General features: G+C 38.5%; 1 protein-coding gene across 1 annotated transcript in view; it reads right to left on the minus strand.

The window, feature by feature from the left end:
* Positions 1-6,005: 6,005 nt before the first annotated feature.
* CAP2 (cyclase associated actin cytoskeleton regulatory protein 2) overlaps positions 6,006-19,934 on the minus strand; it is a 70,928-nt gene continuing 56,999 nt past the window's right edge. The window contains exons 8-13 of the mRNA XM_082045454.1: positions 14,611-14,794; positions 13,575-13,750; positions 12,225-12,348; positions 11,918-12,000; positions 9,130-9,270; positions 6,006-7,582 (exon numbers count right to left, since the gene is read on the minus strand). Of these exons, the coding sequence (XP_081901580.1) occupies positions 7,499-7,582; positions 9,130-9,270; positions 11,918-12,000; positions 12,225-12,348; positions 13,575-13,750; positions 14,611-14,794 (792 nt within the window). The 3' untranslated portion in view covers positions 6,006-7,498. The remainder of the gene's footprint in view (positions 7,583-9,129; positions 9,271-11,917; positions 12,001-12,224; positions 12,349-13,574; positions 13,751-14,610; positions 14,795-19,934) is intronic.

Consider the following 19,934-nt stretch of genomic DNA (forward strand, 5'->3'; position numbering starts at 1 on the left):
GTTTAAATGCAGTTCTCAAAATTGCTTTTTAATATTTAAGGTTCCTGTGTACTATTAAGCTTCTCAAACAGACCACAAGTTCCATATAACACAGAAGTTAATATAGCTTCATACTGAATTAACTAGTAATATCTACTATAAACACTGAATATTTCCCATTTTAACACAGTAAATAGCATAGCTGAAAATAAAAAAAGTGTCTCCCTCTGTTAGACTAAAACAAATACATTATTTTTTCCCATGTAACCCTAACTCATTTAAAAACTGACATCATTTCTGCAGTATGAGTCCCTTATATAGGTAAGATAAAGTGAATTGATTAAAGTGCTTAGCAAATAACCCATTCTGTCTTAATTAAATGCAGTTGTGTTAGGTGCTGGCACTCATGAGGATATGGTCCTAATTACACTGGCATCTGTTTTGTAACATAGACCTGGGTGAAATCAATATGGATAAATCATTTGGGAAACAGCAAGTTTTAGCATGATGAGAAAGGTCAATGAAGAATGAAAGGAAGACAGACAAAACCATGATCTTAAACCAGCTATTAACTCCTAATAGAAAAACTAGCTTGGGAAACTGATAGTAATATAACAGAGCTTCTTCCTTTATAATATTCACGACTTCTTTCATCAGTTACAGTCTATTTTTTTTTTAAATTGGTTTTTACCACAAACCCTTCAGGACCATACAGTGTCAGGCTTTTTGTGTGTGTGTGGCCACAGGTTTTGCAAGCCAGATCAGATCCTAAGGTACAATTACAAGATCTCACAGGCTTCATATAATGCTGACAGTCACATGTAAGTTTTAGGGTCACCAGCAACATTGCACAGGCATACCAAGTTAGAACCCAATATGTGATTAGGCTGGATACTCAAGGTGAAATGGCTGACAGCAGAGAGAAGGAGAGTAACAGGTAACAGTGACAACGTAATATTTCCTCATTCCCAAATGTTTCAGTTATTAGTTTTTCATTATTCTGCCTTAAAAATGATTCAAAAAAGATCTACAAATTCTGCAGGCATTCAGATTATTCTATTCTGGGATGCATATAATAGAGATGTTATAACAACAGGGCTTGCTAGTGGTGGGGAACTCACAGCTGAGGATCAAAGCTGACAAAGGATCTTGTTTCACTGCTGTATCAGATTGCCACACATGTTATGGGAGTACTTCTAGTCTTCTGCAGCACTGATTTCCCCTTCCTTTAGTTTGCTTTCTTTTGTTAGCAGAGTCAGGAAAGCTGATAATCTTGGGTAGTTCATTGTACCAGTTGATGAAAATAAGTGGCCGAATGCCTTGGCAGCTAAAAATCCTCTTTAGAAATGAGATTTAGGCAAGAAGAGTTGTTTTGAACTGGATCAAAAGCAGGAACTAAGAACCTAAAAACTGATATTGCAGTAGTTAAGGTTTAAGATGAATCTGGAATCCCATGTTAAGCTGTTTAAGTAATGCTGAAAAGCCTTGTCTGTCACTCTTGAGTGGGAAGTATTTTGTAATCAATGTGAAGTAATAGAGCACTGGTCTGCTGTAAATCTAGCTGTTCAGAGCTACAGAGGTGTATTTTCCCCCATTTTTATATGCATTCTAGCATCTTGTTTTCAAGGGAGGGCTTTAAAACCTTTAAAAACGCAATAAATTGCTGAAGCATTCATCAGGATGTATGAAGCTGAAGTTCAATTCCTTCCTTTGCTTGGAGGAGGCAGATCACATCTCCTGCATCATGTTGAAGTGCTCTAATAATAGGAGCTCTTTTAAAAGACTTGGATGAGAGTTGTTGGACGTTAATCAACACCAACCTCTTGTCATTCAGAAGTGGTTAATTATTGTTGTGCACAGCAGCCTACATATATTCATGCTCTTTAGACATTTGTACCAAGTATGTATGTTCATGTACAGAGTGAAATTAAATGGAAGTGTTGGTTAAAGACATTGTTCATTACTCAAACATACACACTGAGTCACAAAAGAGTGAGAACATTACTGCTTGTTGGGGCAAGGAGGCAGGTACAGAATATAAAACTTGAGCCAAAAAAAAATGAATTATACATTTATGTAAGTATAATGTAGAACATTATATGTTTCAGTGTAGGAAAATGGCACAACTGTCTCTCAAATCAATGTAGCCTTTCACTCTGAAACTGATTTGTCTCATCCAAAGATTTTGAAGGAGAGATTAAAAGCTATCATAGTTCACCGAGAGATGAGTGAATAACAGATGCTAGTAGATGCAACTTCAAGTGTAATACAGACAGAAAACAGAATCCAAATGGTCACAGTTGATAAAAGGCCAGAGCAAATCAGCTGGAGGAAAAAAGGAACTTTTCCACTTTTATTTTAGGGTACGTATATTTTTAGTGTGGTTGCCTGTTTACTAGTACTGTCTGTTTTGGGAGCTGTGTGTAAATACCTTTATTTGCCTTTGACTTTGATCTGGTTTGAATGAAGAGTCACCAGAAAACAGCTTTACACAGCAGCATGGCACTCAGAAGCCCTACCAGTTACCTAATTCCCTATCACATTTCTTAATGTTCCCAGAGAGGAAATATGAGTGTTCCTTCATTGAAGCAGCACTGGAACTAGGGATTTGGAGGAGAGTCTTTGGTGTTCAGTGGTGATCAGGTAGGGTCCTTGGAATGCTGCAACACTTAGGGAAGCAGGGTTAAGCCTAGGAGATGACCACTGGCTTTTGGGTGGAGGAGTAAGGAACGTTCTGTGTTCTTCTACAAAAATTTGGCACCTGATAAGATTTTTCAGGATTATTTCAACTATAAAGAGGGGGCACATTCTTGTTTTCTAGTAGCCAGAACATTTTTTGGGGAGTGTTATTTATGATTTTTATCTAATGACAGTTTCATATGTCAGGACCCTGTTTATAAGAACCTTCTGAGAGGAGTAGCTACTTCTGGGCAATATTTTCACAGCAATGGGCCCAAATTGCCTCCAGCAGGGGAACTGAACCTGTCTTGTATGTTAGTGATAACTGCTCTGCTTGCTAGCATATCATGTAATTGAGTGAACATGTTAAATATTACTTTTAAGTTAAATCAGGATTTTTTTTTTAAATATGCTTTTAATGGATATACGCTTAGCGGTGTTCAGAAAACCAAAAGATCAAATTAATCACTGGTAACAAGTAGTTGTATTTTATTCTTCCTCATTCATCCCAATCAAACCTTCTCCTTTTACCAAAATGAGAATTCCAAAATCAGAGTAATCTTTAAATGTTTTTACGGTGACTTTTAGACAGTAGAGTTTCCCAGTTCTTTGGCAAACAGTATACACATCCTTCGTGAACACTGTGGTCCCACATTTTTCATTAACAGAGCTGGCAGAGGCCTGGGCCTCAGCTGGTTCCTGCCATCTGGTGGATACATGGACTCATTACCTCAATACTTCTAATTTCCACTAACGCGTAGTAACCAGTATTTTAAATAACTAAGCAAGTATCACAGAATCACAGAAAGGCTGAGGTTGGTAGAGTCCTCTGGAGGTCACCTGCTCAAGCAGGGCCACCTACAGCTGGTTGCCGATGTCCAGATGGCTTTTGAATGTTTCCAAGGAGGGAGAGTCCACAACCTCTCTGGGCAACCTGTGCCAGTGCAACCTCCTGTGTTCCTGTTTATGCCTGTTGTCTCTGGTGCTGTCTCTGGGCAGCACTGAAAAGAGCCTGGCTCTGTCTGTTTTGCACCCTGCATTCAAATACTTAGAGACATTTACAGATCTCTCCTGAACCTTCTCCAGGCTGAACAGTCCCAGTTCTCTCAGCAGTTCTCATAAGGGAGGTGCTCCAGTCCCTTAATCATCTTCATGTCCCTTCTCTGGTCTCTCTCCAGTATGTCCATGTCTCTCTTGTACTGGGCAGCCCAGAACTAGACCCAGCACGCCAGGTGTTGCCTCACCAGAGCTGAGCAGAAGGGATGGATCCTCTCCCTTGACCTGCTGGCAATGCTCCTTATGCAGCTCAGGATACTATCAGCCTTCTTTGCTGGCTCACATTCAAGTTGGTGTCCAACAGGACTCCCAGGTCCTTTTCTGCCAAGCTGCTCTCCAGTTGGGCAGCCTCCAACATAAATTGGTGTGCAGGGTGGTTGTTAACCAGATGCAGGACTTTGCAGTTCCCTTTGTTGAACTTCGTGAGGCACTTGTACAGAGTACCTCATGAGTACTTTTACAGAGGTTCTTTTTGAGAAAGTATGAGATCTGTTGAAACTTTTAATAGGAAAAAACCTTTTACATTTGGACACAGTAAAAACTCCTCTTTTACATGTGTTTTACTGGCTGATGGACAGCATCTATACTGGTGAATATTTGACCCATGCAGGTTTATAAAAAAATGAACTGGTTATTGTGCCATACACATTTGTTCTATATCACTATATGCACCAAATAGACTGTGTTCTGTTTTGACCGTTGTGCTGATTTAGATAACCACAATATTAGTGCAGGGCAGAGCTGAAATCAAGGGGCATATCTAGTGTGACAACATTCCGTAAAAAGAAACTATCAATAGGACTTTAGGGATGCTCAGCATTTAGCAGTTCGTTCCTTGCTGGAGTCAGACATTAAATACAGATCAAACTTGCTGCTGAAGACTTGGTGGGACACAACTGATCGTGGGTGGGATGGCTCATGAAATTGTCATTCTGAAGCTTGTTGACTAGTTCTATCTCAAGATATACTTGATTTTTCAGAAGATGAGTTTTTAACCTTTAATTGTACAGAAATCCATGTAGGGTAAAATCAGAACCGTGCATTTATTTGGCTTATTTAGGACTCCTTTATATTTTTGAAGTTAAGAACAGGTTGCAGGAAACAGTCCAACCTACCTGAAATGTATGACAAGTATTTTTATGAGGACCAGAACTGACAAAAGCTGGTTATAGATTATTTTCGTCATGTGGGTGACTGAGAGTACTGGATAAAAGCTGTTTGCATATTTTAAAAGTCTCTCACCCGTTCTGTTTTCTTGTGTCCAAGAATACACAGGCTCACTAGCCTTTTCTCCAGATGAAGTAGTTATACCTTGGGTCTGTCCATGCAAGGCTTTCTTCCTTGTCTTTAAACCTCTGCCCTCTGACAAAATTCTCAGGTGTGCTCAGACTCTCAGGAACACACTGTTACTGCATAAGACTTCTTCTTGTTAAGAAGCCAGTCAAAAAAATGTACTTGGGTCTAACATGCTGCAGGAACATGAGTGTTAGGGAGAAGGTATAGACACAACAGAATTTGCTTGCAAACATCTAAAAGAAGAATCAGTCCGCCCTTCAGACAGTTTGTTTTTGAGGGGGGAGTTAAATCCCTAGGAGGAACTAAAATAATTTGTCTGTGTAGCGATTCAGAGCTGTCCTGCTGCTTTTTGTTTAACATCAAGCATTCGATACTTGTTTTGTATTGTACCTGCAAAGGATTAAGTGGTTGCAGTTGCTGCTGCACAATGACTTGACCCCTTTTTGATGCTGGATGAAAACAAGAGTCTGTATTTTGATTCAGAATGCTCCAGAATGAGATTATTTTCTGGAGCAAATTATGATGTAAGTATTAAACAATCCTTCAACAATGCTTTTATCATGACTGGTATCATGATGCCCATTTTTCATATATGAAGCACACCCAAGTGAAATATGGAGTAGACTGCTTGTGGAGTTTGTTAACACAGGAGGGACACATCCAAAGCCTTATAAGGAAACAATGGGAAAAGCTAAAAATAGAAGGCAAACATAAACTTTTAGCAGGTCATAATCATCTCCTTAGGAATAATCTCTGGAAGACACAGGTGTACCTAGAAGTGAGAATCATGAGAAGTTCAATTCTCTGTCTGGCAACTATGTATGAAACTTCAGGTTTGTCTGCTGGCGTGCAGAATACCCGCTATTCACTGTCAGGTGGATTATGGTGGCAAAAGTGATAATGTTTAAGGAAATGGGAGGAGCAGCTACTTTTTCTCAAACTCTTGAAACAGCATTTAAGAAGGAGGAAGCATACAGGACAAACACTGCAATGGAGCAAGCCCTGAATAACTTTGTATTTAAACAAGTACATTTTCCTTTTTATTTCATAGGAAGTTTACTGTTGAAAAAATGGTATGTATTAAAGCAAACACATTGTACACAAAGATTAAAGATCAGATAGCAAAACCTTACGAATGAGCATTACTGGTTGTATTGTACAGGGTTTACAATCAAAGAGATACTTAAAAACCCTAAAGAATGAATGTACTTCAAGGTAAATTAGGCACAAAGTTTAGCTTGAATAATAACTAGCTCTGCAAGCATCTCACTGTGATTTCACTGTTACAAAGTATTACAAGTGATCAAAAACATAAACTGACTTTTAAAATTTTTAAAATTTTATTTGTACTATGTGCTGAAATAGTACAAATGTATACAACACTATACCTTTGTTAAAAAAGCATGTACAATAAGGACTATAAAGTAGAATCAAAGGGCTAAACAGGAAATTACCCCGTTATCTGGGCTCAGAATTAGTATGACATAAATCTATGGCTTTGCTTTGTGGACATATTTGAAATTGAGTAAGTCCTACAAACGTGGGGAAGAAAGAGGGAGATATTTTTAATGAATATGAGGTACAATAGCAATATTTTAGAGGAACATTCTTAATAAGAAAACTAGCTGGTATCTGACATACGTGCCTTTCTCCTTTTCTGAATAGGATGCAAGATACAATGTGAAATTTTAAAGAATGAGAGATTGTCTCACAACAAAAAGGAAAAAATAAATCCAAGGAGCAAAAAACCTGCAAGTGATTTGCTGCAAGGTTTTTAGGTGAGGCTTTAGCTTAGAAAGAATTACTAATTTGCAATGAATGAGAGGGCAACAGCAAATCTGTGGACCATAATAAAATCTTACCTCACAGAAAACCTAGGGATCTTCTAAACATACATATTAGAAAAGTGTTTGATTAAAATATCAGATTTTTTAAAATCTTCCATTAGTGAAATGTATTGCTGGAAGTTGTCCTTTTTTGCTTGTTTAAAACCAAACCCATAGTGATTGCCACAGAACTGCAAGGAAACATATGCTTTCTAGGGGTACATTTTTACCGCATTGTACAGGAATTGCTTAATAGGTAAAAATAAAGTCTTGATGCTGTTTTTGATTAGCAGAAACGTAAAAAGGAATGCACTGAAGCAAGATGATAACAAAGTGTATCATGCAGTATTTTGGCTTAATGTATATAGTATTTCAAACCAATGATGTGACTGGAGGGTGAGGGTTTTAATCCATTACATTCACATGATATCATTTAGAATTAAAATTGTACGTGAAGGCAAACTGTGTGGAAATGTGAAAAATACTGGGATGCCTAACGAAAGCGTGCCAGATGTGTTATTGTTTCTAGCATGCAGAGCTAATGCTTGAAGGCCTGTCACAGCAGTATGAACTACCACTGCTCCTAGTTCTGTACATTACTGCTTTGTTTGTGCTGGCTGCGGTCTGGTCACGGTCAGCAAGTGCTGTATGGCGTTGGGAAGTTAACCCACAATTTCTGCAGGTTCAGTGACCAACTTAGATCCATCCCATGCTGTCTTGAACTGTTCAGGAACCGGAAATTCTTTCTGGTAAGAAACAAAAGCGGCAATGACAGTTAAATAAATAGGGGATAACTAATGAAAACTGGTTGAATACTATTAGTGCTACATGACTGAGAAAGCATTGATAGCTCAGACATACCAGGATTAGAGAGAAGCCTTCTTCATTACCCTAGGAAGCTATTTTACAATGCCACACAGGAAAAAGCCTTATTACTACGCAGTTTCAAATAGCCTTGGTATGTTACTACTTTGCAATAATCCCTCTCACACCATTATTTGGAACAACTGAGAAAATAAGCCTCATGTCAGAAGAGACTTTGGATTCCATCAGTGTCTGGGTTGGAAGACAGTAGAAAGGATTTAGATGTGGAGATTTAGCAAGGAGACTAATTTTAAAGGATAAAAGCAATATTACAATATGGAAGGAAAAAAAACCCACACAACTATCATTTTCAGTGTGATACACTTAAAAAGACTCCGCATCCCTTCTGAGGTACACAAAATGAAGCAGGACATCAAAGAAAGTCTCATTCCATTCTGTGTATTTAGTGAAAGGATGGGAGATGTCATTGTGTCTTTCTCTGCTCCCAATAAACAAAAAAAGCTGTGAAGAGAAGGGTTTATTTGTTCAGACCGCAAAATGGTGTTTTGATAGCCAGTAATTTCAGATGATACAGTGCTTTGGGGCAAGACTGATTAAAAGGACCTTTTTAAAATTAAAAAAAAAAAAGAAATATGGACCCACTGAAAATCATTCCCTTTTTAGTGATCTGAAGCTAGGCATCAATCAGTCACTTTTGGAAACATGGAGTGTGAGAATTCTCTTGTTACATATTTTCTTTTATAAAGCCTAAACCTCTCTACCATACAAAATTCTAGCCCAAAAGATCTACAAGAAATTTAAGTTCTATCTGTGGCCATGCAGTGCAATTTCAACACTGCTCTGCTGAGGAAACTATTAGGAGAATGTTTTGCCTGCATAGTCCCTTGTTAGTGTGTGAAGTGACAGAGCATGACTACCAGAAATGCTGGTGGGTACGGTATGAAAATCTTACTAGAACAGAAAAGGAGGCAGGAAAATACATGTGTTTAAGGACATGGCTTTTAAGCACATATGTGGAAAATACTACAGATTCTACCCATGTACCAAAGGTTTAGAAAAAACCAAGTATATTATGCTGTATTATTACATCTGTAGTAGTATTGCATTTATCTTAGTTTTAGCATCATCATCATCCTTGAGTGCTCTTGTGTGAAGTGAATTTCTTTGGGAGATTATTTTAGATATCAAAAAAGAAAATTAAATGGACAAGAGATTAAGCCATTATCTATCAAAATGGAAAGTAGTGATGTCATGTCTGATCTTCGAAGTTACTTTGTGCCCCAGAAAATAACAAGTTCTTCCTGCACTGATAGCTGAGATATTGGTACACAGAAATTCAATTGTTTTGGATCATTTTTTTGAGACATAATATATGTAGTATGTTAGTTTATTTCCTAGCAGTTTAGGTGCTGTTAGCTACCAAACTAGTGGGGAAGGGGAAGGAAAGCTTTAAAAATATCTCACTCACATAATCACCATCTTGGGGGATGAGTATGTTCATCTCAGATGACTTGGCGCTCACAATCTCACAATCTAATGATTCCTCACTGAGGTAGATGTGGCAGCCTTCTGTTTTGTTAATAGAAATGGTTGGCACTTTCCCCATCACCTGCAAAATAAAATCTACTTAATATTAAATCTTAAAATGCACACAAAGATACTGCTAATAAAATCCTTCTTGCCTGCCAGGTCTAATTTTGGCCACCAACATCTGATCTGTATGTCAGCTGCCTGCATGATGCTCATATTTGAGAGAGAGCTAACCACTTGTTGGACCGTGTGAAAATTTGTGGTGGTGGTAACAAAGATCTATACACAACAGCAAACTTATATCAGCAAGCTTTTATACAGTTTGATAAAAGTGCGCCCCTGATTCTAATTTCAGTGACTCTTTTGAGCTGGTATTTAGATGGTGTTCACCTCGTTCATCGTTGAGAACTGGTTGAGAAATCAAACATGTCAACTTCAACCCAGTAGGGGCAAGTGAAAGATCCCAGCATATAGTAGTACTCAACAAGTGATTTGTAATAAGTTCTGAAGACTTCAAAGCTCTTCCAGGGTTTACAGCATACAATAGGAAAGGGTTTTTATCTCCTTCAGGCAAGCTACAGTTCCAAAAGAGTACTGAGATCAATTTAATTAAATCTCTAAAGGTATTTCTTATGTCACTTTAAAAACAAGCACAAGAGCATCTTGAGGGGAGAAGGGTAATCTTCTCTTGTTTATAATTCCACAGATTAAAATATTTCTTCATGGCTACCTGGCTGACTTGCTAGTTGTCAGTAAAAATTCCTCCTTCTCCTGCCCTCTAGCAGGGACAGCAATATACTCTGGACAATGCATGAAAAGGGCAGGGGTTATTCTGAGCCATAAAACAGTAACAGCACGTGATACATATCTACATGTTAATGAAAGAATGTCTCCCATCATTCAAGTTAAGAATGTATTTTCAGCTTCAGTTCCTTAAATGTGACAGCAAAGAATAAGTGTATCTTGCATCCCACCCTGATCCTGTAGTCTGATCTATATAGTGATCAATGGATCTTAAACTGATCTTTCTTTTCTTCAGTGAGTTCTCATGCCATAGAGAATAAAAGGAGGGTTTGTTTAATACATTTTGCAAACATCTGGCAAGAAAAAAAAATATAAACACCGTCAGGAAGGAAAGCCAAGCAATATGGCACTGAAGTAACTATTTAATAGCAAAATCTCTAGGATGAATTTACTGAAGTTTGTTGCATTAACATACAATGTATTGGCAAAATATAAGATCAGGTCTTCAAAATAAAAGTTGAGGTGCTCAGCACTTGGCATACTCAAAGCCTGTGGAAGCTGCCTGATTCAAGCAGCATATAGCATATAGCCAGACTCTACCATTTTTAAGTGGAGCTCCACTCTGCTCTGTGGCATAGAAGCCTTATGCAATATTCATAGAACTTGCTTAATCAAAAGAATTTTGATTCTTAGAAAATATATTCCCCCTTTATTTGAGTATTAACAAGCTGTGGTTTCGTTATTCATTACATCTGAATTCCTCAGCTTTCATGAATAGTTGTAATGATAAAAATCATGTAGTTATTTAAAAAAAACCCACTCAAATAAATGCCTAGGATCTTTTTCTTTAACTAACTGCCTCTGCCATAAGAAGACATAGTGATCATGCTCGCTACATTCAGAAGATGATGCACAGCTGGTAGCAATATCAGTCACTTGCATGAGGTTCAAAATATAAAAAAAATCTTGCTATTGTTCCCTGTGGTGGTTGTGACCAACATTTCTGAAGGATGGAGCAGGATTGTCTATATTCAATGTCACACCGCAGACACAGTCTTTTAAGCAAAAGACCTCACTTTGCTTGAATACTGGCAGCTTGATATAATTTGATTAACATTTAATTTCTTTTTCACTTAAAATAATACATCCTAAAGTCCTTTCTAGAGACTAGGCAGTGGATGCTGGATACAACCCTGTACTACAGCATGTATAGTTCTACCTCTTTGGAATGGGATGAAAGAAGTGCTGTAAATGTCAGGCAGAATGTCTGTATTTTGAATGGGGCAAGTGTCCCCAGCAGGGAGGGCAATATATGCACTTAAAATACATATATTTTATTTTAAAGAGAACCACAAGGAAAGTGATCTCTGATGAAGGTTTGCTTACTAGTTATCAAAGACAAAATCAGTAGAGGCTCAAAGCCCATTTGTTGGCAAGTGATTACATGACTTACTCATGTAATGTGTCATGTCACTGGCACAAGAGATTTCAGAGATCCCATTGTCTGCTTTCACTTTATGTCATTTAGTTGTCCTTTGACAGTCTCTTGGAACATTTCCATTGAGAGAATAAGAAAAAAAGAAAGAACCATCTTCTGAGCTTAGAAATCAATTAGCTAACTGCCAGAATTTGTTCCATAAGCACCGCTGAACTTTCAAGTGCCAGCAGCTGTGTACCATGAAAGCAAGAACATTAGGGCCAGAAGTAATAGTTTTTACAGCATATAGGTGTCTCAGCTTCACTGGAACCAGGAGGACTGGGCTAAGTGAGGTTTGTTCAGTGACACTCAATAGTTTTCATAGAGGCATTTTCTAAATACATCAGCAGAATTCAGTGCTTGTAAAGATACATATGGATGCATCAATCTCTTATTTTTGTTGTGCTTCTGTGAGTTTTTACAATCTCTTGTAGCTACACATCGGCCTTTTTCCCTACTCGTTCTCCATTCTGTTTCTGTCTTTGTTTTTCAAATAGATGTTTACCTGAATCTGAATATCCCTGGAATTGATCACTTCCACGATTCCCACAACGTTGTCAAACACAAGACCAAACTTTTTACAGTTGTCTAAAATAAAAGCAATCATAAATAAGCAAGGTGAGATAAAAGCAAATATACGCACACCTGCTACATTAACTATGAAAATTCCCAGTCTTGCACTGCATAGCTGAGTGGCTTTACTCATGTGATCAATCCATTAAAGTGAATAGAACAATTCAGATGCATTATTAATCACATAAGTCAGTGTTTTCAAGACTGGGATTAAAAGCTCAGCTGAGCTATCCACTCACCAATAGTAATTGAATTGATTTTTCCTTTTATCTGAAGTGTAGATTTGTTACATTTAAAAATGTAGGCCACTTGCTTGAGTTCGGTGTTGTTAATGACCAGGTCATTCTTATCCTCTTGATATTCCTATTTCAAAAGAAAGTTTATTTAATTGGTTGTCTTTAACTAGCTAATAGTCAGACAGAGTTTAGTACAACTTATCCTCGAGTCGTATCTTCAGTTACAACAGAGCAATATCCTTCCTGTAGCTTAAAAATTTAATCTGCTTGGTGATCAGACATTTCACCTAATTCACCCTTAGGTAACGTATATTTTAGAGCTGCAGAACTAAAGAACTTAGCACAGACCATGACAAAACCCATTGATTTTGTAACAAGGGCATTATGCTCACAACAATTTTAAAATGCACTCACAAAACTGTTGCTTGGCACCCATCCAATTTAAACTGTCACCTTGGAGAACAGAGCAAGTTTTTGTTCCCCCTGATGTCATATAATGGTCTATACAGTGTGCTATGATCTGGTGCAGGCATTACCATATACAATAAGGAGTAACAGATGAAGAAATTTCCATTCATTATGAAGCATGAAGGGACATTTACACTCCATGGGTGTCAAGGAAAGACTAGGGATTCACAAGGAAAGCTCCAGGGGCTGTAACCCTAAGGCAGCATAACACAGGCAAACGGTGACTACACCTTCTGCAAACTCAACTCCACAGTAACGACTGTGTAGATAACCTTCTGCATGACTAAACCACATCTTGATTCTTCCCTCTTTTAACCAACACAGTCACATGGATTTTCACTCATAGATTCTGTGGTATGTGCCTACATAAATTAACTCCCAAACTTGAAACAAATCTATCTTTTCCATCTGTAGATTGAGCAAAAGGAAAACACTGCTCTGCTTTTAAAGCATGGGAGACATGCTTGCATGGTGATGAAAAATAAATTTATAATTCTATTGGTTAACAATGCCAGAGCAAGTGCTCTGTGATAACACTGTTCTCTCTCACATGAATGGCCTGCAAGAAGGAATTTTAATTGGAGTCCTCCACTGGACTTGTTTCTGGGGATTGTCTAATTTTGCAAGAAATGTACATGCTCGTTCTGACATTCTCCCATTCAGAAGAATCAGTATGATTCTCAGAGACAAATTAATTAACTTTAGATGCTACAGAACAGTAAAAACTAAACTGCAGCAAGGCAGAGCAATGCAAGAACCAGCCCGTTTTACTTGCAGCTGTGATTTGTTGCACCCTGGTCATGGACAGCCTTTTTGCAAGATGTTCAGTGCTCAACCTGGTTTGCAATATGTCGGGTGCAGTTCCGAGGTGTGACTGGAACTCACCACTCTCCACTTCTTTCCCTCTAGCTCTAAGACAGGGGTATGGCTCTGCTGCGGGGAATTCTTGGGAGAGGTGGGGCTCGGAGTATGGCTTTTTGTCGGAGAACGAACAGGGGGACACTGGGCACGTAGGCTGGGGTTCTTGTGAGTCTTCTGGTCATCAGAGACATGGCGAAGCCCTAAAAAAAAAAAAAGAAAAAAAAGGCATTTATGAGAGAATCTGTTTTCCAGTCTTAAGGGTGTTAAAATTTAAGCAGGAAAGGTTCAATTGTGTGAAATTATTCTGTGAATTATTTACATTTTTTATTTCCTCAAGGTGTGCTTGGGTAACAACCTAAAGTGTAACTGCCTACACATTTTCAGCAGCTCATAAAAAACCTCTTTTGCTGTGGATGGGCTATCTTAGTAACTTTAATAGGAAATGCTGCAATGTCTTCTGTCACTCTCTGTCTGTAGTGAGCTCTGAGAGCTTCTTATATTTTTCCATCCATAAAACTGATATTATTTTTCTAATTTATGACAATATTTGACCTTCCCCGCAGCACTAAAGGCAGATATATCAATCACATGTATTTAAACTCAGAACCATCCATAATCACAACTGTCCAGTATTAATACAAAAAGCTTTATTATTGCATTCCACACTGAGCTGTAACCCATACTTTTTCACCTAATGTAACACATTTTGACCCAGGTTGGTACACTGAATGTGAATCAGAAAGGGGGACAAATTTTTATTGCAATTGCAACTTAAGAGGTTCACCAGCCCACTTGGGATTGAAGATGTCCAGCTTGGCTGCCTTAAAGTTAAAATGATACCTCTAAATAAAGTGTGAATTCCGAGTGTGCTCAACATATTTGGGTGCTGTTGCTTCTAAAGGCGGTTTTGTTATGCAGTCACATCCATCAGACTTAGTGCAAGCCTCAAAAATATCTGAGCTGCTTAAACATAACTTAAAAATGCAGTGGAAGTTGGGTTAATACACATAGCACATGTAGTTCGACTCGTGGGCCAAAAATTGATATCTTTTCTCCTGACCTTTGGTAATTGCCTCTCCCTGGTTAAGCTGTGCAAACAGGGCTGAGCGAGCTGCAGTTCCTTCATCCTTTACGGGTTCTGTATCAAAGATGGGGGGAGGTCCAGGTGGTGGCGGCGGCGGCGGGGAGAGGCATGACCCGCTCGTTACAACAGATCGCATAGACATGGGTGATGCAACAGGACCCTGTTTGAGGTAGATGGAAATTATTTTACATACGGTATTTCAAGGAACATTGTATTATGATAACTGTTATTTATTATCATCCTTGAATGCTGGGACCTTGAGTAGCTCCGGGCAGCTGCAGCATCAGAATAATTGCTGGCACCATAATCAAACATAATACTATGAATCTTTCCCTGCATCAAAGCAGGCAAGGCTGGAAAGACTGGCAGTCCACAGCACAGCCTTACTGCAGAACTACTCCACTTTAAATAATTCTCTTAAATGCATGTCAAGACTAATGTTAAAAATCTTTAATAGTAGTGATTCCATAATTTATTCCAGCATTTACTTAAATGAAATGGGAAATGTCCCATTTTTTTCAGATACCAAATTCAGTTTGCCATAGGTCGCTGTGCATTCAGAAACATATGGAAAATGTTTTGATTTAACATAAATAACTGGAAGAGTCACAAACTATCAGTTATGCAACATGCTAAATTGTATGCAAGAGGTAAAATGCTATTCTTCACACTGTTGAAGTAATCTGCAAAGATTCAAATACAGCAGAATGTAAAACTATGGTGATTCAAGTTTGTTATTTATGAAATTCAGTATTTGATTTTTTTAGTTCAATTTCTTGAATTCTTTCCTTTTTTTTTTTCAATTGCAGGAAATCCCACATGCAAGTTATGAGTGAGGTGGGCCTTGCTAAAGTAAGTAATCCAATCTTTCTTTCAGTTTGCATAAGCAACAGTACATGTTTTGTTCTGAAATATAACGTACATAGAATATTATTAAACAGGCAGAAAATACTACTAATGATCTAATTAAAATTTTATGCATCCTAATAATAGATACTAGATAGAATCTGAGAACCTGAGAGTGACTTTTTCTGTCTTGCCACTGCGTGTCACTCTGATCCCACCTCTGTGCAGCAGAGCTGAGACTGTTGTGAAAAATTAGATAGGTTCTGATTACTTTAGCTAGCTATACAGACATTGTGCATTGCACCAGCATGTAGTTATTAGCTGAGCAGATACAGTGGGAAAATGACAGGGACTTACAGAATCACAGCTCTTCTAATTGGCTCCTTTTGTTAAGAGATACAGGTTGTTAAAAGTGCATCCTTGGTAATCAATACTGGAAATAGATATGACTTAGCTGGACTCAGAGGATATTTTAAGCCATTTATGATGCCACTCCTTTCTGCTGCTTTCCACTAAATTGAAACAGCAAAGTATCCATCTGGTTCATGTGTCTCACATGAGTGAACACTGTAGCTATTTTTTAAAAAGTAAACTTGTTCTGGCCTGTAATCCCAAACTGATAATGGGAAAAGGGCTTAGGTGCACATGCTCTTTTTTTTCACTCTTCAGACATGCTTTTTTTTTAAAAAAAAAAAAAGCTGCCACATTTGAGTAAGCAACTGCATTCAAACCTCTTAGTGATGATGACCCTAATTAAGGTAGCAGGAAAAGGGAATAATATTAGTTAACCTCGTAATGTATACCCTCCATTGGCACATGCGTCTTCAGCATCTAAGTACTGTTGTATTTGAAGGAGCTGTTAATGGAATATGTTTAGTGATGAGTACATAGCAGGATTCTTTGGCACTTTAGTGACATTAAAACTGCATTGCACAAAAATGACTGTTCAATCCTTGGTACTTTGGGTGAGTAATGAAACCGATGTAGTGGTACAGTTTGACTGTTTCTGAAAAGATCTAAGGTCTCTTCAGGGAATGAGCTCTCTGCTATTAAATCTTTTTGATCAAATGTAAACAAATGAGAAGAATCCCTTTTTTCAATTGGTTCACATTTATTGTCAAGATACACCAGCACTGGTGTGGACTGCTTTTAGAGACATTTCGTTGTTGCATGGATTCATTTAACTCAGAGTGTTTCTGCTTACATACTTAGTAGTTTTAGGTTATTGTTTTAGGCTGAGGACGACTTCTTCACTGTGCCCTCAATTTACACTGCCTGTCTTCCAGCCTCTGCTAATGCCAGTAATGTTACCTGCAGCAGAGTTAGCGCAATTGTGAATTATTATAATTAAAAAAAAATTGAATGTAAGTGGATTTAGTGGCACAATCAGTTGATGCTGCTTGAGGTGCAGTAGAGATCTTCCCTATCTGTTGCCTGCAACCATAGCAACTGAATCCACTATGTCCTGGTTATACAGAATTATGAACTTTCCATTTTCATGGCTTTTCAAAATACTCAGACACCCAGAAATGGCGCTTACTGTTCACAATCCAGTGTGGACATGCAGATATGAATTATGTAAGCTTTATGGAAAGAGATGAATAGTAGTAGTGGTAGTAGTTAATAACTTGTAGTCTGAGATAAAAATCTGATTTCCCAAATTCCAGATTGGCATCTGATTTCCCAAACATACCTTATTGCTTCCACCTGCATAAATAGAGTGCTGTGATTTTCCAGAAACTTGTGTGTGTAAGACTCACATGTTCATTTGGAATTGACACCAATTAAATTCTGCAAGGGCTGCAAAGATGCATTAGAGAAAAAAAGATGTAGAAGTTATCTGGGTGTTCTGCATACAACACAGAGTGGTGGGTCACTCTGCCAGTTTCTTTACTTAAAAGTCTCAAGCTGAAGGCCATCACAGATCATGCAGGCGACTCTAGGCTGAAATGATGCTGCCGAGTACTGCATCAGAGGCAGTTTCCAAAACAGCAACAGAAGTATGGGAATGTCTGTGTAACAGAGGTGGAAGCAAAGCTCAGAGGGATTTATCTGTGGAAGTGGATGATGTCTCTCCCAGAACTCTGAAAGAACTGTCTTGTGAAAGTACACACAAAAAAGAAGGATTTTAAATACATCAATTGAGTTTGGACGTGGTTTTGTACGACTGGAGAATGTCTTATTTACTTTTCAAGAAAGAGCAGAGGTAGGAAAGAATCAGGGAAACCAGGAGCATCTTTCCCTTCTAGGGCAGTACTGATGAAAAGACAAGTCTAGTCAGAAATCCCAACCCGAGGAGTGAAGATATTCTAGTCCTTTGAGTGGGTTTCAAGAGTGGGGAAAAAAAATTTATCCTTTGCACTCATGTTGTCCATCTGCCTCCTCTTTTCTTGACAAGCCTGGTCCCTCCATCAAAGTCAGTTGCTATTTCCACTGAGCTCAAAAGAGTCTGACTTAGATCTAATTAAGAACACAGGTGCTGTCACAAAGTCTTGGAAGACAACTGGACTTCAGTCACCCTTCCCACTTTTCTTCTTAATTTTGTGCAGTCACAGAAATAGGAGACGGACTGAAACTTTGTTGTTAACTTTTCTCCTGTGTGACAAATTCTTGTCTAGTTTATCAACTGAATTACAGCTACACAAGCTAACATATATTGTATAATGATATTTTCAATTATGTCTGGACAGCCATCTATGGCTATCCTGGAAACTGCAAACAATTTAAATCAAAAATGAGGCCAGGCAAAATTGAAGGACAAATCAAAGGGGAAAAGGTCACTAAAGTACAGGGAGGGACTAACTGCTCCATTGTAGGTCTACCATCTTATGACATGGACACATCCAGTGGGACAATCCCCCACGGAAACAGAACAGCATGGAAAAGACAGACAAGTCTCACTGACAAGGAGGCGTGCAGAGACTTGCTGTAAAGAGGGGTTCAGTCTTACTCTCGTTTTTGTCTTCTTTGCCATTTTGATTTACCTCACAAATAAAACAAACATTCAAGGGCAGCGAAATTATTTGTGTGAAGAGTGGCTATGGGGACAGAAAGCACAAAAGCAAAGGGGAAACGGCAGAAAACACGCACTTCTTGCATGCCAGGAAGATGAGACCTGTGTTGCACTGAAACATCCAGATAGAAAGGGCAGTTTTAAAATCAGCCTAGTAAAGTGTTCCAGGAACTTTCTTTTTTGATTATTTTTGACCTTTATTAATACATTGACCTCCAAGTTCCCAATCTACGTCACTGGCAATTGGTTTGCTTTCCTTAGTCCCTTCCAAGACCACTTAAGCCCTCAGGCTCTAGAATATTTCTGAACCAGACTATTAAACTGTTCTGGTATCTGACAATGCTCGTGTATAGTCCTATCCAATTTCAACTAAAGTGCCCTTCACGAAGTCCCTTCATTTCTGTTCTGTATAGGGTGGTGTTTGTGAGAGCTGCTGGGAATAAAATAGCATGTTATATGCCCGCAAAAGTTCATCTATCCTAAAGCAGCAGGTGCTTACCAGCTTTGCTATTTGCAAACAACTCTTAAGATTAACTTCAAGCAGATGTTAACAACAGTGTATCTTTACACAAGGAGTATTAAGAGCCATTTGGACTAGCAAAGGCGGTTATTTGCAAGCCGCCTTTCTTCCTCTTTTATTTCAGCTGTTTGCCTTGGTAACAGCTGCTGTTCTGAGTACTGTGGTGTCTATAGACATCACGTCAAGTTACATTGAGAGCCGACTCCTCCTATTAACGTGTTGTTGTGGTCATTTTCTTATTGTTTGCAAATACACCTCTTGTAAGAATTATTATGGGAACAGATGATAGCTTCAACCTTACTTTGTGAAAATCTAACACAAAATGAAGCCATTAACTTTCAACCTGCTAGCTTTGTATCATAGTGAATTTGATGTGCTTTAAACCTTGTTTCTGGAGCCTTCTGAAATGGGGGAAAATGTAATTCTCTGAGTGAGGTCCTATCAAGAACAGGAGATATGTGCACTGAGGCCATGTAGTTACAGCTCTGTAGGGGATGGAACATGCCAGAAATTTCCTCCCAGGGAAAAAAATTGTCTTCAGCTTCCAACTAAACCATGCTCTGAATGGGGTGACAGGAATGGGTATGGGTTTGCTCCTTGCTGGAATAGCCCAGAGCCATCTGCAGAGCAGCTCAAGGGCCTCTCACTGACTGTGGCTCAGCAGCTTCCTTTAGTGACAGTATTTGAGGCTGGGTCTGATAAACGTGTATTATCACTGGGCAAGGGTTTGCAGGACTGCAATACAGTCTGAAAGTATGTTGTATTTCTACTTTATCTTGTAGAACTGGCAGAAGGGTGAGGTACTTTTCTTTTTCTCTTTGTTGACTACCTAGCTGTCTCACTGGAAAAACGAAATGACTGCTTATGTTGAGGCAGCTGGCTGGTTAAAATTCATCTCTGTTTAATCTCATTTAATTCCCT

The sequence above is a fragment of the Streptopelia decaocto genome, assembly GCF_964273445.1.
Source record: "Streptopelia decaocto genome assembly, chromosome: 2".
Taxonomy (NCBI): Eukaryota; Metazoa; Chordata; class Aves; order Columbiformes; family Columbidae; genus Streptopelia; species Streptopelia decaocto.